Source organism: Anomalospiza imberbis, chromosome 5, assembly GCF_031753505.1.
Source record: "Anomalospiza imberbis isolate Cuckoo-Finch-1a 21T00152 chromosome 5, ASM3175350v1, whole genome shotgun sequence".
NCBI lineage: Eukaryota > Metazoa > Chordata > Aves > Passeriformes > Viduidae > Anomalospiza > Anomalospiza imberbis.
Window position 1 is genome coordinate 589423 of NC_089685.1, and position 12234 is coordinate 601656.

The 12234-nt window shown below is 73.7% G+C and overlaps 1 protein-coding gene across 1 annotated transcript; it reads left to right on the top strand.

The window, feature by feature from the left end:
- Positions 1-9379: 9379 nt before the first annotated feature.
- MIOX (myo-inositol oxygenase) lies at positions 9380-12204 on the top strand. Its single transcript, XM_068189260.1, has 10 exons — positions 9380-9401; positions 10171-10271; positions 10442-10522; positions 10742-10904; positions 10990-11057; positions 11149-11258; positions 11356-11423; positions 11674-11723; positions 11814-11926; positions 12022-12204. The coding sequence occupies exons 1-10, from the start codon at positions 9380-9382 to the stop codon at positions 12128-12130; spliced, it is 885 nt and encodes a 294-aa protein (XP_068045361.1). The 3' UTR covers positions 12131-12204.
- Positions 12205-12234: the final 30 nt, after the last annotated feature.

Below are 12234 nucleotides of genomic sequence, written 5' to 3' on the forward strand. Positions count from 1 at the left end.
TCGCGGTGCCCCGCTCCCAGCCGTGTGCGAGGACGGCTCCCGGTGCAGCCGCACCCGCACCCGCGGCGGCACACCGGGGACAGGGCTGCGGGGGCGGCGTGCCCCGGCGCAGCCCGCGGTGCCCCCGGCCCGGAGCGGCGCCCGCAGCGCCGCTGTGCCCGTCCCGTTAGGTTCCGTCCCGGAGCTCGCCCGTGCCAGGCCCAGCGCACGGTCAGGACCCGGCCCCGGTGGTCCCGGCCGGGGCGGCCCAGGGGCGCGGCGCGGCGGGCACACGCCGGGGCACGGCCGCTGCCGAGCCGGGAATCGCTCATCGGGAACATCCCCGTTCCCACTCCCACGCGGGAGCGGGACGTGGGGCGCGTGCGGGATGGGGGGGCGCTCGGCACCGCCCGGCCTCGTCCCCCGAGGGGCGCCGGGGCTCCGGGCAGAGCCGCGGCAGCAGCGGCACCGGCAGCCCCGCGCTGCCGCAGCCCTGGGGTCACCCCCCGGTGTCCCCGGCGCGCCCCCGGGCTGGGAGGGGCGCCCGGGGCGCAGGGCAGGGACAGCCCGGGGACAGCGCCCCCATCCCCCGGCCCTGCCGTTCACCGCTCCCCGGCGGGGAGGGATCCCCGGGATGTGCGGCCGGCCCCGGAGCGGGGTCCCCCCGCGCCCCGCGCCCCGCGGCCCGGCCGGGGGTGATGCAACCCTGCCCGGCCCTTGCGCCTCCTGCCCGGCTCCTCCGGCCGCCGCGTGTCGGGACATGTGCGGCGTCGGGACACGGCTGGCTCCGTGCCGGGCTCGGGCACCGGCCCCGGCCCCGCTGCCACCCGCCGGGCACGGCCGCGGGGTGCCCGCAGAGAGCCCCACACCGGGCTGGGCCCGCTCCCGGGCAGACCCCACCCGGGAAAGCGGGGGTGCCACGGCACGGGCGGCTCCTGGGGACACCCACAGTGCCGGGCCCGTGGTGACCGGCGGCATCGAGCCGCAGGTGTCCCTGTGCCATGTGCCGTGTGCCCATTCCGGTACGGCTCCGCTATCAGCTGGGTGGCGGCCTGGCACCGGGGTGGCCGTGCCCGTGTCCCCACAGCCCACGTGCCTGCGTGCCCGTGTCCCCAGGATGGAGCCACACCCGGACCCCGGTCTGCAGGGAGCACAGCGGGGTCTGTGCGGGCACAGATCGGGGGAGACCCGCCGGGTGTCCGGCTGTGACCCCACGGGACGGTGACACGGGGCCACCAGCAAGGCTGACAGCCCAAGGGACGGGTACCCGGCAAAGGTGACAGCGGGGACGTGGGACCGGAGCCGTGCCGGAGGCTGGGAACAGGAAAACCGGGCTGATCTACCCTGGCAGCGCCCGGGGCTGGGTGGGTGTGACCTGTCCTGTGCCAGGGTGGGACGGGCACGGGGACACCGCAGGGACTGGCACCGGCACCGCAGGGCTGGCACTGCAGGGACCGGTGCCGGCTGCCGGTGCCGCGGGCCGTGGTGGCAGCGGGTGACACGGCAGCAGGGGCCGTGCGGGACCCGCAGGGGCAGCACCGGCCACAGGGAGCCCCGCGGCACCGGACACGGGGGAGGGGACAGGGCGAGGCACGGGCACGGGGACACAAGGCACGTGCAGAGCCCGATCGTGCCCCGTGCCCGGGATCCTCTCGGGCGAGAGCTGCTTCTGGGGACACTGGGAACACTGGGGACACTGGAGACCCTGAGGACACTGGGGGTTGCTGGCGTTCCTGAAGATGCTGGGGACACCGGGAGCACTGGGGGTGCTGGTGGCACGGGGGACCCTGGGGACACTGACGTGCCTGCAGGCTGAGGACGCGGTTCCTTCCCTCTCCCCGCACTTCCCGGTCGTCCCCGCGGCCCGGACACGGAGCCCGATGTCCCGGAGCGGCTCTGTCACCGCTGCCCAGCGGGACACGGCTCCGGGGCCGTGTGCGGCCACTTCGGGGGTGCCGGGGTGGCGGCCAGAGGGTCCCGGTGGGCTCAGGGATGGGGTAGCGGCCCCTCGGTTTGGGGGTCCCGGCTGTGCCCCCCGGGACACGGCGGGTGCTGCTCGGGGACAGGGCGGGCAGCCCTGGGGGAGGCGCTTTTTGGGGAGCGGGTGACCGGAGCGGGGCTGCGGGTCCTGCTCGCAGCCCCCGCCCTGCCTGGGGGCCTCAGCCAACAGGCAATTAAGCTAATTAAAACTTCTCCTGGGTTCCCAGGGCCGGGAGCCAGCGGAGAGGAAGAGGGAGAGGAAGTGGGAGAGGGAAAGCGCTGCCGGGCGCCGAGGACAGATGAGGTGACCCGGGGGTGGCAGCTCCCGGTGCGGGTCCAGCTGTGGCACGACCGGGTGACAGCAGCTCCCGGGGTGGCTCCAGCGATCACCCGTGCCCGAGTGGCCGTGAGGCGACAGCCGGACCCAGCGCGGCCGGGCAGGCGGGCAGCGCCCGGGATCCTTCCCAGCGCCCCAGGGATGGTGATCCCTGAGGAGGAGGAGGGCAGGGAAACGGGTTCTGCCCCCGCTGTGGGGCTGAGGGGCTCCGCCGCACCCCTGCCATGTCCCCAGAGCCCTCTCCTCGTGCCCAGCCTGAATCTGGTGACACGGATTTGCCCCTGGGGGTGACAGCGGCTGGCGCTGCCCCACACGGGGACCCGCGCACGTCCTGGGAGGGGAGCCCAGGCAGGAGCCCGGAATGGCCCTGGGGTCGCTGTGGGAGGGCTGGCGCTGTGCCCCGCTGGGTGACAGATGTCACCTCTGAGATCTGTGCCCCAGATCCCGCAGGGATCCCGCAGGCACCCCGTGGGCACAGCCGTGGGGACACCGCGGTGGCGGCGGTGGGCTCGGGGCGGGCGGGGGTCGGGGGCCAGGGTGTCCCGCGTACCCCACGCGCTGCTCTCGGCCTTGTTTCGAGCCGGCTTTCTCTCTCGCTGGGGCAATCCAGCAGCAGCCCAGCGGAAGAGCCCAGAACGCGGCAGGAATTCCCCGGGAGCCGGGCGGGACCGGGGGTCGGGGCACGGGGGCCGGCCGTGCCCCCCGCCCCGCTCAGGGCCGCGTCCCGCCGCCCCCGGCCGGTCCCCACCGCGCCGGGATCAGGTGCTGCCCCAAATCCCCCCGCACGGGGCCGGGTGTGTGGAGCCTTTGTGTCCCGATAATGCGGAAGAATCCCAGCGATTCCGGGCACGCAGAGGCCCCCGGCCCCCTTGGCCTGGGGAAGCCGCGCCGGGGGGAGAGGGTACCCCCAAGCCTGGGGTCCGGGCCGGCTCGGACACCCGGGGGTGCCGGGGTCCTCGCCCCAGCCCCACCGGGAACACCGACCCCGAGCGGGGGGTGGGGGTCCCGGCCGGGGGTCCCAGCAAAGGAAATTGTGGGGACCCCTCCCCTGCCCGGCTCAGGAGCAGCCCCCCAGAAGCCCCCCAGGGGAACCCCAGGGGAACCCCACCATCCCAGTTTGGGGGAGCTGCTGGAGCGGGACCGGTCTGGTCCCTGCGGATTTACATTCCTTAATTGTTTCACAAGGCCCCGTGTGATGCTTAAAAACACGGAATCAGCCCTGCGAGGGGCCGGGGGGTCGGGGGGGCAGTCCATACTGGGGGCACTGGGCTGCACTGGGTGGGCTCTGTCCCCCCAAAGTCCCCGCCAGGCAGGGGGTGTGGGGTGCCCGGGGGGGCCCCGCTGCCCGGCGGTGCCAGGCGGGAGGACACGGCCGGGTTGGCAGGGCCCGGCACGACGTGGCACGGGGCAGCACGGACCCGGCCCCGCCGCCGCCGCGCTGCGGGGGTGCCCAGACCCCCCGATAGCCCCAGGCCAGCCCCGTCCCACTGCCCCCCAGACGGGTCCCCCAGCCCAGCCCAGCCCAGCCCCAGGGCCGCTCCCCCAGCCCCGGCCCTGCGCCGGGAAGGTCCCGGGGGCAGCGGGGGCCGAGGGGGCCGGGTACGTGGCGGTACCGGGCCGAGGGTCGGGGCCGGCGCGGCCCTGGGGTGCTGCGGGGGTGGGCCGGTGCCAGGGAAGGTGCGGGGCCGGGACCGGTGCGGAGCTGGGGGCTGCGGAACTGGGGAGGGGCCGGGGAAGGTGCGAAGCCGGTGCGGGGCCGAGGGGGACGGGGACACTGCGGGGTCTGGGAGGGGCACCGCGGGGTCTGGGAGGGGCACTGCGGGGCCGGGTTGCTGCGGGACTTGGGGATTGCGGGACCGGTGCGGTGCCAGGAAGGTGCGGAGCCGGTGCGCGGCCGGGGGTCCGGGGCCGGTGCGGAGCCGAGGGCGGTGCGGGGCTGCTCCCGCCCGCGGCTCCTCCCGTCCCGTTGGGCTCCACCCGCCCGCCGGCCCCGGCGATATTTAACCTGGGCCGGGGCGGGGAGCGGCAGCGCCGAGCGGGGACGGACCCGAACCCGAACCAGCGGCAGCCCCATCCCGCTCAGGTACCGCCGGGACCCCGCGCCGCCCCCCGGGCTGCGGCACAGGGAGGGAGCGGAGCTGGGGGAGGACGAGAAGAGGGCTGCGATCTGGAGCCGGACCCCAGCGCCACCCCTCCGCCGAGCCACCCGCCCCGGGTCTCCCGCAGCCGCCGCCGCCGCTCGTCCCGTCCCGCCCGGCCATGCGAGCCCCGGCCCCGCTGGCGCTGGGTTGCGTCAGCTTCGCGCTGTGCCTTCTGGAGCTGCCCCACGGCCGGGCCCTGCCGCCGCGGCAGGTGAGGGACCCTGCTCGATCCCTGCCCGCACCCCCTGCCCGCACCCCCACGCCCGATCCCTGCCCGGACCCTTCTGGACCCCCCTACCCGCATTCTCTGCCCGGAACGAGCCCCCCGCCTCGCCCCTGCCGAACCCCCTCCCCACTCGTCCTGCCCGCCCGCGCCCCTTGCCCCGCATCCCCTATTCCCGCACCCCCTGCACCCGACCCAGCTCCGCGCCCTCCCCGTCGTCCCCCCGGCCCCCGCAGCTGCCCGGGATGGGGGCCTGGGGGGTCCCGGGGCACCGTCTCCTGGCGGGTCCCCACCCCGGGGGACGCGGTGGCGGGCGGGGGGTGCGGGGTCCCGGCCCCCGCCATGGGCGCTGGGGGTACCGGGGTCACGGCGCGCCCGGGGGTGTGGGGTTGCGAGGTGTGCAGAGGTGTGCAAAGGTGTGCAAAGGTGTGCCAGGTGTGCAAAGGTGCGCCAGGTGTGCCAGAGCCGCCCAGGGCTGGCACACGCCGGGACAGAGATTTTTGTGCGTGCAGGAGCTCGGGGGTGCCCGGGGCCGGTGTGGGGGGTCTGTGGGGTCTGTGGGGTGCTGAAGTGGCACCTGGGGGCGGGACAGCCCCCCCGTGTGAGTGTGCACACACCGCACGTGCGTGTGCGTGTCCCTGCTCGGGGAGCGCGTCTGGGCCGGCCCCGGCGCCCGGGGATCCCCGCCTGGCTGCGGGGGATCCGCCAGCTCCGGGGGGTGCGGGAGAGGCAGCCCTGGCACGGCCGTGGCTGGGGGGCACCGGGGGCACCCCGACCCCACAGGGCCCGGGCAGCCCCTGCCGTGGGCTGAGGGTGGGCTGCGCTGGGGGTGGGGTCCTCTGGGGCGCGGGACGAGGGTCCAAACGGGGAGAAAATATTAAAGAAAGGGAAAAGAGGAGGACCAAAAGCTCCAGGTTCCTTGGAACTCAGGAGGGGTCCCCTGAGGAAAAGGTGTCCCCGGGTCAGGGGCACTGAGGCCCAGGGGAGCTCTGCGGCACTGTGGGGGTGCCCTGAGGCCGGACTCCCCCGCGGGTGCCCGGGGCACGGGCGTGGGTGCCGGGGCAGAGGCCGTGGGAACGGGGTGGGCGGAGCGGGGGGAGCCGGGGGGGGGCTCCGGGGGGACCAGCGGGTGCCCGGTGGTGTCGTGTGTGCGGGACACGTGTCCGTGTGCTCGGGGTACGTGTGTGCCTGCAGGTAGCGGCTGCTCCCCTGCTCTGGCTGCTTCCTCCTCCTCCTCCTCCTCCTCCTCCGGAAGCCCCGGCACAGCGCTGGCTCCGGGCTCGGGAGGTGCCCCCGTGCCCCCCCCGCTGCTGTCGCGGTGCCACCCCCGTGCCCGGGAGCCGCAGCTGTGTCCCCCTGACCCTGTCCCTTCTCTCCTGCAGGGCCCCCCCGGCGCGGAGCCCCCCGGAGGGGATCCCCGCTCTCCCCGGAGACCCCCCGGCCCCGCGGCCCGTCGGGCCCCTGCGACACCGAGCGCCGGTTCCGCGGCACGGCCCGTGGGTCGCCCTCCGGCACCGCCCGCTCGCCCCCCGGCCCCCGCCGTGGCACGTCCGGCGCCTCATCCTGCGGCACGACCCCCGGCGGGACCCCCGCCCGCCCCGGGGCCGCCGCCACGCCGGGGGACACCTGGTGCGGGTGGGCTGCGTGCTGGGCACCTGCCAGGTGCAGAACCTGAGCCACCGCCTGTGGCAGCTGCGGGGACAGTCGGGGCGCCGGGACTCGTCCCCCATGAACCCCAACAGCCCCCACAGCTACGGCTGAGCGGGGGGCGCGCCCCCGCCCCGCGGGACCCCCTGAAGCACCGCCACGGGCTCCTCCGCGCCGCCCACGCGGCCACCGCCACCCGCGGGCCGGGGGTGGCCCCGGGGGGCTCCTGCCACCGCAGCCTCCGGATGGAGCACCGGGGGCTGCCACGCGGTGGCCACTGATGGACAGGAGCTGGCAGCGGCACCGTGGGCACCGGTGGTGGCCCGTGATGACCCAACGGGATCCGTGGTGGCCAGCGGTGGCTCACAGTGACTGGCAGCGGCCCGGAGTGACTCACGGTGACCGGTGCTGGCCCGTACTGACTCTTGATGGCTCAGAGTGGCCCCTGGCGGCTGGTGGTGGCCCGCGGTGACCCGGGGTGGCCCGCGGTGGCTGGCAGTGGCCAGTCTGTCCGGGGCGGGTCCAAGGGCCGCAGGGAATCCCGCTGACCGCAGCAGCACCGGGACCTTGTGCAAGACCCTCCGGCCACGCTCCTGCTGACTCAGCATTCCCGTGCCTGCTGTGGCACCCCCGGAGCCCCCCCGGGGCACCCCCAGCACCCCAGTCCTTCCCCAGGGTGACACTGGGGCCGTGGGGGTGGGGGCCCTGCAAGGACAGGGCACAGGGACCCCGCTCCGGGGTGGGGGACGGGGCAGCCCCCAGCACCTTCCCCACCTGGGGGTCCCGGTTGGGGCTGGCACCTTCCCGGGTGCTGGGGGGGGGTCCTGCCCTCCTCAGCGTGAACATTGTCCCCTCCCCTGGCACCTTGTCCGTGTCCCCAGCCCGTGTCACCCACAGCCCGGCAGGAGCTGGTGATGGGGAGATGTCCCCAAATGTGGGGGGCAGTGGAAAATTTGGGGTCCTGTGCCCCACTGCTGCCCTGTCCCGGACCTGTCCCCCGCTGCACCCTCGGGGACACCCCCACGTGGTGTCCCCACAGGCTCAGTGGGTGCCCACACGGGGTGGTGGCCCATGGACACGTGTGACATCCCTGTCACTCCGGGGTGCCGCTGTCACCCCCCAGGGCTGTCACCTGCCAGGGCCGTCACCCCATGGCCCGGTGGGACAGGGATGTGTGACCCCAGGTCACTGTCCCACCCCCGTCCTGGGAGCAGCTTGAGCAGCCCCCCAAGAGCAGCAGCCCCCACTCCCTCCAGAACAGCCCTGTCCTTCCAGGGGCACCCCATTCCCACGGGCACCCCATTCCCACGGACATCCCCATTCCCAGATTATCCCATTCCCACGGGCACCCCCCTTCCCACGGGTACCCCCATTGCCAGAGCACCCCATTCCCGCAGCAACATGCCCATTCCCCCAGAGGACCCCATTCCCGGGAGCCCCCCATTCCCAGGAACACCCCTATTCCCGGGAGCACCCCAATCCTCCCATTCCCCAGAACAGCTGGATGTCCCAGGAGGTTCTGGGACAGGATGTCCCCTGGTGCCACACAAACGGAGCTGTCCCCGGGTGTCCATCCTCTGGGTGTCCCAGGAATGTCTCAAGGTGTCCCCCGGGTGTCCCGGGACGTTCTGGGATGGGATCCCATGGATGCCACCAGGATCCGTGTCCACCCCATGGGTGTCCCAGGACTTCCCAGCCCCCATGCAGCTGCCGAGGGGCGCGAGGGGACCCGAGGGGTGCGGGGGTCCCCAGGCCTTTGTCCCCTCCCCTGGGTGTCCCACTGAACCTGGTGGGTGCCCGACCCCTCCTGGCCCAGCCCGCGGAGCGTCGCTGCTTCCCGGGAATCCTGGTTTGTGTGGAATAAACAAAGCGTTTGAGGAGGAGCCCGGATGGAGCGTGGTGATGCCATGGGGATGGGGAATCGGGATGGGGCACGGTGATCCCATGGGATGGGAAATCGGGATGGGGCACGGTGATCCCATGGGGATGGGAAATCGGGATGGGGCACGGTGATCCCATGGGGATGGGGCAGGGGGTGGGGCAGGGTGATCCCATGGGGATGGGGAATCGGGATGGGGCAGGGTGATCCCATGGGGATGGGGAATCGGGATGGGGCAGGGTGATCCCATGGGGATGGGGAATCGGGATGGGGCAGGGTGATCCCATGGGGATGGGAAATCGGGATGGGGCAGGGTGATCCCATGGGGATGGGGAATCGGGATGGGGCGCGGTGATCCCATGGGGATGGGGAATCGGGATGGGGCAGGGTGATCCCATGGGGATGGGGAATCGGGATGGGGCAGGGTGATCCCATGGGGATGGGGAATCGGGATGGGGCAGGGTGATCCCATGGGGATGGGGAATCGGGATGGGGCAGGGTGATCCCATGGGGATGGGGCAGGGTGATCCCATGGGGATGGGGCACGGTGATCCCATGGGGAGGGGGCAGGGGCTGGGCAAGGGCTGCCGTGGCCAGGGACAGGCACCAGGTCCCTCAGGGGCAGGAGGTGACAGGCTGGGGCTGCATCCACGGGGCTGTGGGGACAGACGTGGGGACACTGGGGACACACGCACACACGTGTGTCCGTGCCTGTGCCCACACGTGCCCGTGCCCGGCCGTGTCCGTGCCCTGTCCTGGCCCACACGTGTCCGTGCCCACCCGTGCCAGCCTGCTCCGTGCCCTGTCACACCCGTGCCATCGCGCTGTCCCGGTCGCTGCTCCGGCCGGGCCGATGCCCGTCCCCCTCCCGGAGCAGCGCCAGCCCGGTGCCCCCACTCTGCCCCCAGCCCCCCCGTGCTCCACGTCCCCAGGGTCGGTTCCGCTCCCCGTGTCCGTGCGGGGTCACTCCGCGGCCCCACCCGGGGGTCCCCGGCCGGGCCCCGGCCGGGGGTCCCCCAGCCCCCTCCGGGAGCCGCAGCCCCCCAGGCGGGCGCGGGGTCAAACATTAACCGGGGCGGGTTAACTGGTCACCGATTGTGCCCGCGGGGCCGGGCGGGTCCCCCGCGCCATCCCCCGCCATAAAAGCGGGGGTGCGGCGGCCGCCCCGCAGCCCGCGAGCCCCCAGACCCACCATGAGCAGCCTGCAGGCGGTGAGTGCGGCCGGGGGGCTGGGGGCTGCACCTGGGGGGGCAGGCACACCTGGGCCCACCCCAAACCCGGGCGGCAGAGGAGACCCCTTGGAGATGTTGTCCCTGCTGGGGGGGTGCCACCCCACCCCAAAGGGTCCCCTCCTAGGGGACTCCCCTGCAGGTGGGGGTCTCGAGGACATGGGGAGCTGCTCCCCACCCTGGGTGGGGTTGGGGGGTCAGGGCCAGCCTGGGAGGCGTCCCACAGCACCCGTGGGGCCGAGCAGGGACCCTCATACTGTCCCCAATAGAGACCCCCGGACTGCAGTCCCCACCCAGGGACAGCCGGGGCTGGCACCCCCAGGGATCGGGGCTGGCACCCCCAGGGATCGGGGCTGGCACCCCCAGGGATCGGGGCTGGCACCCCCAGGTCTGTCTGCAGGCCGGGGGGGTGGCAGTGTGTGGCGGTCTGTGACACCGTGTGACACCGTGTGACAGATAGCGTGTGATAGTGTGTGACACCTTGTGACAAAGTGTGACATTGTGTGACAGTGTGCGACCCCATGCATTGGTGGGTGACACTGTGACCCCCTGTGACGGCGTGATCCCGCACGACCACGCCTCTTCTTGGTGCCGGTGTCCCCCTGTCCCCAGCCTCCCGTCCCTGTCCCGCAGTGCCTGGGCCAGAGGAGCAGGAGAGGATCCCTGATCCCCTCTGTCCCTGTCCCGCAGTGCTGGGGGCAGGGTGGGACCCCTGAGCCACTCCCGTCCCTGTCCCCTGTCCCCGTCCCCCGCAGGGCCCACGCGGGTCCCCCTGAGCCCCCGTCCCCCGCAGGGCCCCGACTCCTCCGAGGAGCCCAAACCCGGCAAGGCCAAGACCGAGTTCCGCAACTACACCGTGAGTGGGGGTCCCGTGGGTCCCGGGGGTCCGGCTGCCCCCACAGCCGCGCTGGGAGTCCCGCCCTGCTGGCGGGAGCAGCCCCGGGGGGCTCCTGCACCCCGGGCTGGGTGGGGGGACACGGGGGATGCCCCGCAGGAGCATCCCCAGCCCCCGGTGCTGCCCCGCAGGAGGGGAAGCTGATCGACCGCGTGTACAACACCTACCTGCTCATGCACACCCACCAGACCGTGGAGTTCGTCCGCAGGAAGGTGGGAACTGCCCCGGGTCGCGCCGGTGTCACCCCGTGTCCCCTGCTGCCGCCACAGCGGGGGCTGTCCCAGCCCTCCCCGCCCGCACCCCAAATCCAGCCCCGCTGGCCCATCCCAGCCCGTCTGGGGGCACCGAGGGGCACCAAACCCCCTGGCCCCGGCCCCGGGGAGGGTGGCGGGGTGGGCATGGCGCTGTCCCCACGCGTGGCGTGTCCCCAGAGCGCCCAGTACGGCTCGTGCTCGCTGCGGAGGATGAGCGTGATGGAGGCGCTGGAGCTGCTGGACCAGCTCGTGGACGAGTCGGACCCCGACGTGGATTTCCCCAACTCCTTCCACGCCTTCCAGACGGCCGAGGGGATCCGCCGGGCGCACCCCGACAAGGGTAGGGCCGCAGCCCGCCTCTGCCCGCCCTGTCCCCGGCCCGGGGTCCCCAGCCCCGGGGGTGACACGGCCCCGCTCGCCCCCAGACTGGTTCCACCTCGTGGGGCTCCTGCACGACCTGGGCAAGGTGCTGGTGCTGTTCGGGGAGCCCCAGGTGAGCGGGACGGTGAGGAGGGGGTTCAGGGGGTTCTCCCCGGGGGCGGGGGACCCTCGGGCGGTGCTGAGACCCCCGTGCCCCCCGGCAGTGGGCCGTGGTCGGGGACACCTTCCCGGTGGGCTGCAAGGTGCAGAAGTCGGTGGTCTACGGGGACTCCACCTTCCACGACAACCCCGACACCAAAGACCCCCGGTACAGGTGAGCCGGGCCCCCGGGGGGTTTGGGGGGCGGGGGCTGCACCCCCGGCCCGGCGGTGGGGGGGGGTCCAGCCGCTCAGCCCCCGCCCCATCCCCAGCACCGAGTACGGGATGTACCAGCCCGGCTGTGGCCTGGACAACGTCCTCATGTCCTGGGGCCACGATGGTGAGTTTGGGGCGCTGGGGGGGGGTTCCCTCCTGGGGACAGGGCCCCCTGCCCCAAACGGGGCCCTGGTGCCCCGCGGGGGCTGGGCTGAACCGCCCCCGCCCCCTTTGCAAGGACTACAGCCCTTGGCGTGGGGCAGGGGCTGCTCTTCTGGGGGGCTGCAGCTCCTGGGGCGGGGTCTGTGACTCTGGAGGTCTCTGCCCCTCTTGGGGTTCCCCAGCCCCTCCCCACAGCCCCCCCCCCTTTTCAGAGTACATGTACCAAGTGATGAAGTTCAACAACTTCGCCCTGCCCAAGGAGGTGAGCTCAGCCCAGGGGGACTCAGGGAGCCCCGGGAAGTTTGGGGGTGCGGGGGGGGAGCACCCTAAACCCGTGTCCCCCCCACCCCAGGCCTTCTACATGGTTCGCTTCCACTCCTTCTACCCCTGGCACGCCCATGGCGACTACGGCCACCTGTGCTCGGAGGAGGACCGGCGCATGCTGCCCTGGGTCCGCGAGCTCAAGTGTGTGCCTGGAGGGGCTGGGGGCTCAGCCGGGCCCCCCCGCGGCTTTGGGGGGTCCAGCTCCCCCTAACCCTGACCCCCCGTCTGCCCCACAGCAAGTTCGACCTGTACACCAAGCAGGAGGAGCTGCCCGACGTGCAGCAGCTCCGCGCTTACTACCAGGGCCTCATCGACAAATACTGCCCGGGGCAGCTCTGCTGGTGACCCCAAACCCTGCCGGGACCCCCAAACCCTGCCGGGACCCCCGCAGCACCCCCAGCCCTGCCCTGGGGCTCTACAATAAACCTGCTCCTGCCGCACCCCCGTCC

What these genes read in the sequence shown, in the direction of transcription:
- MIOX (XM_068189260.1), top strand. Translation starts at nt 9,380, where the DNA reads ATGAGCAGCCTGCAGGCGGTGA. An exon ending in GAGCAGCCTGCAGGCGGTGA is followed by an intron (nt 9,402 to 10,170) that starts GTGCGGCCGGGG and finishes CGTCCCCCGCAG; the next exon opens with GGCCCACGCGGGTCCCCCTG. An exon ending in CCCTGGGTCCGCGAGCTCAA is followed by an intron (nt 11,927 to 12,021) that starts GTGTGTGCCTGG and finishes TCTGCCCCACAG; the next exon opens with CAAGTTCGACCTGTACACCA.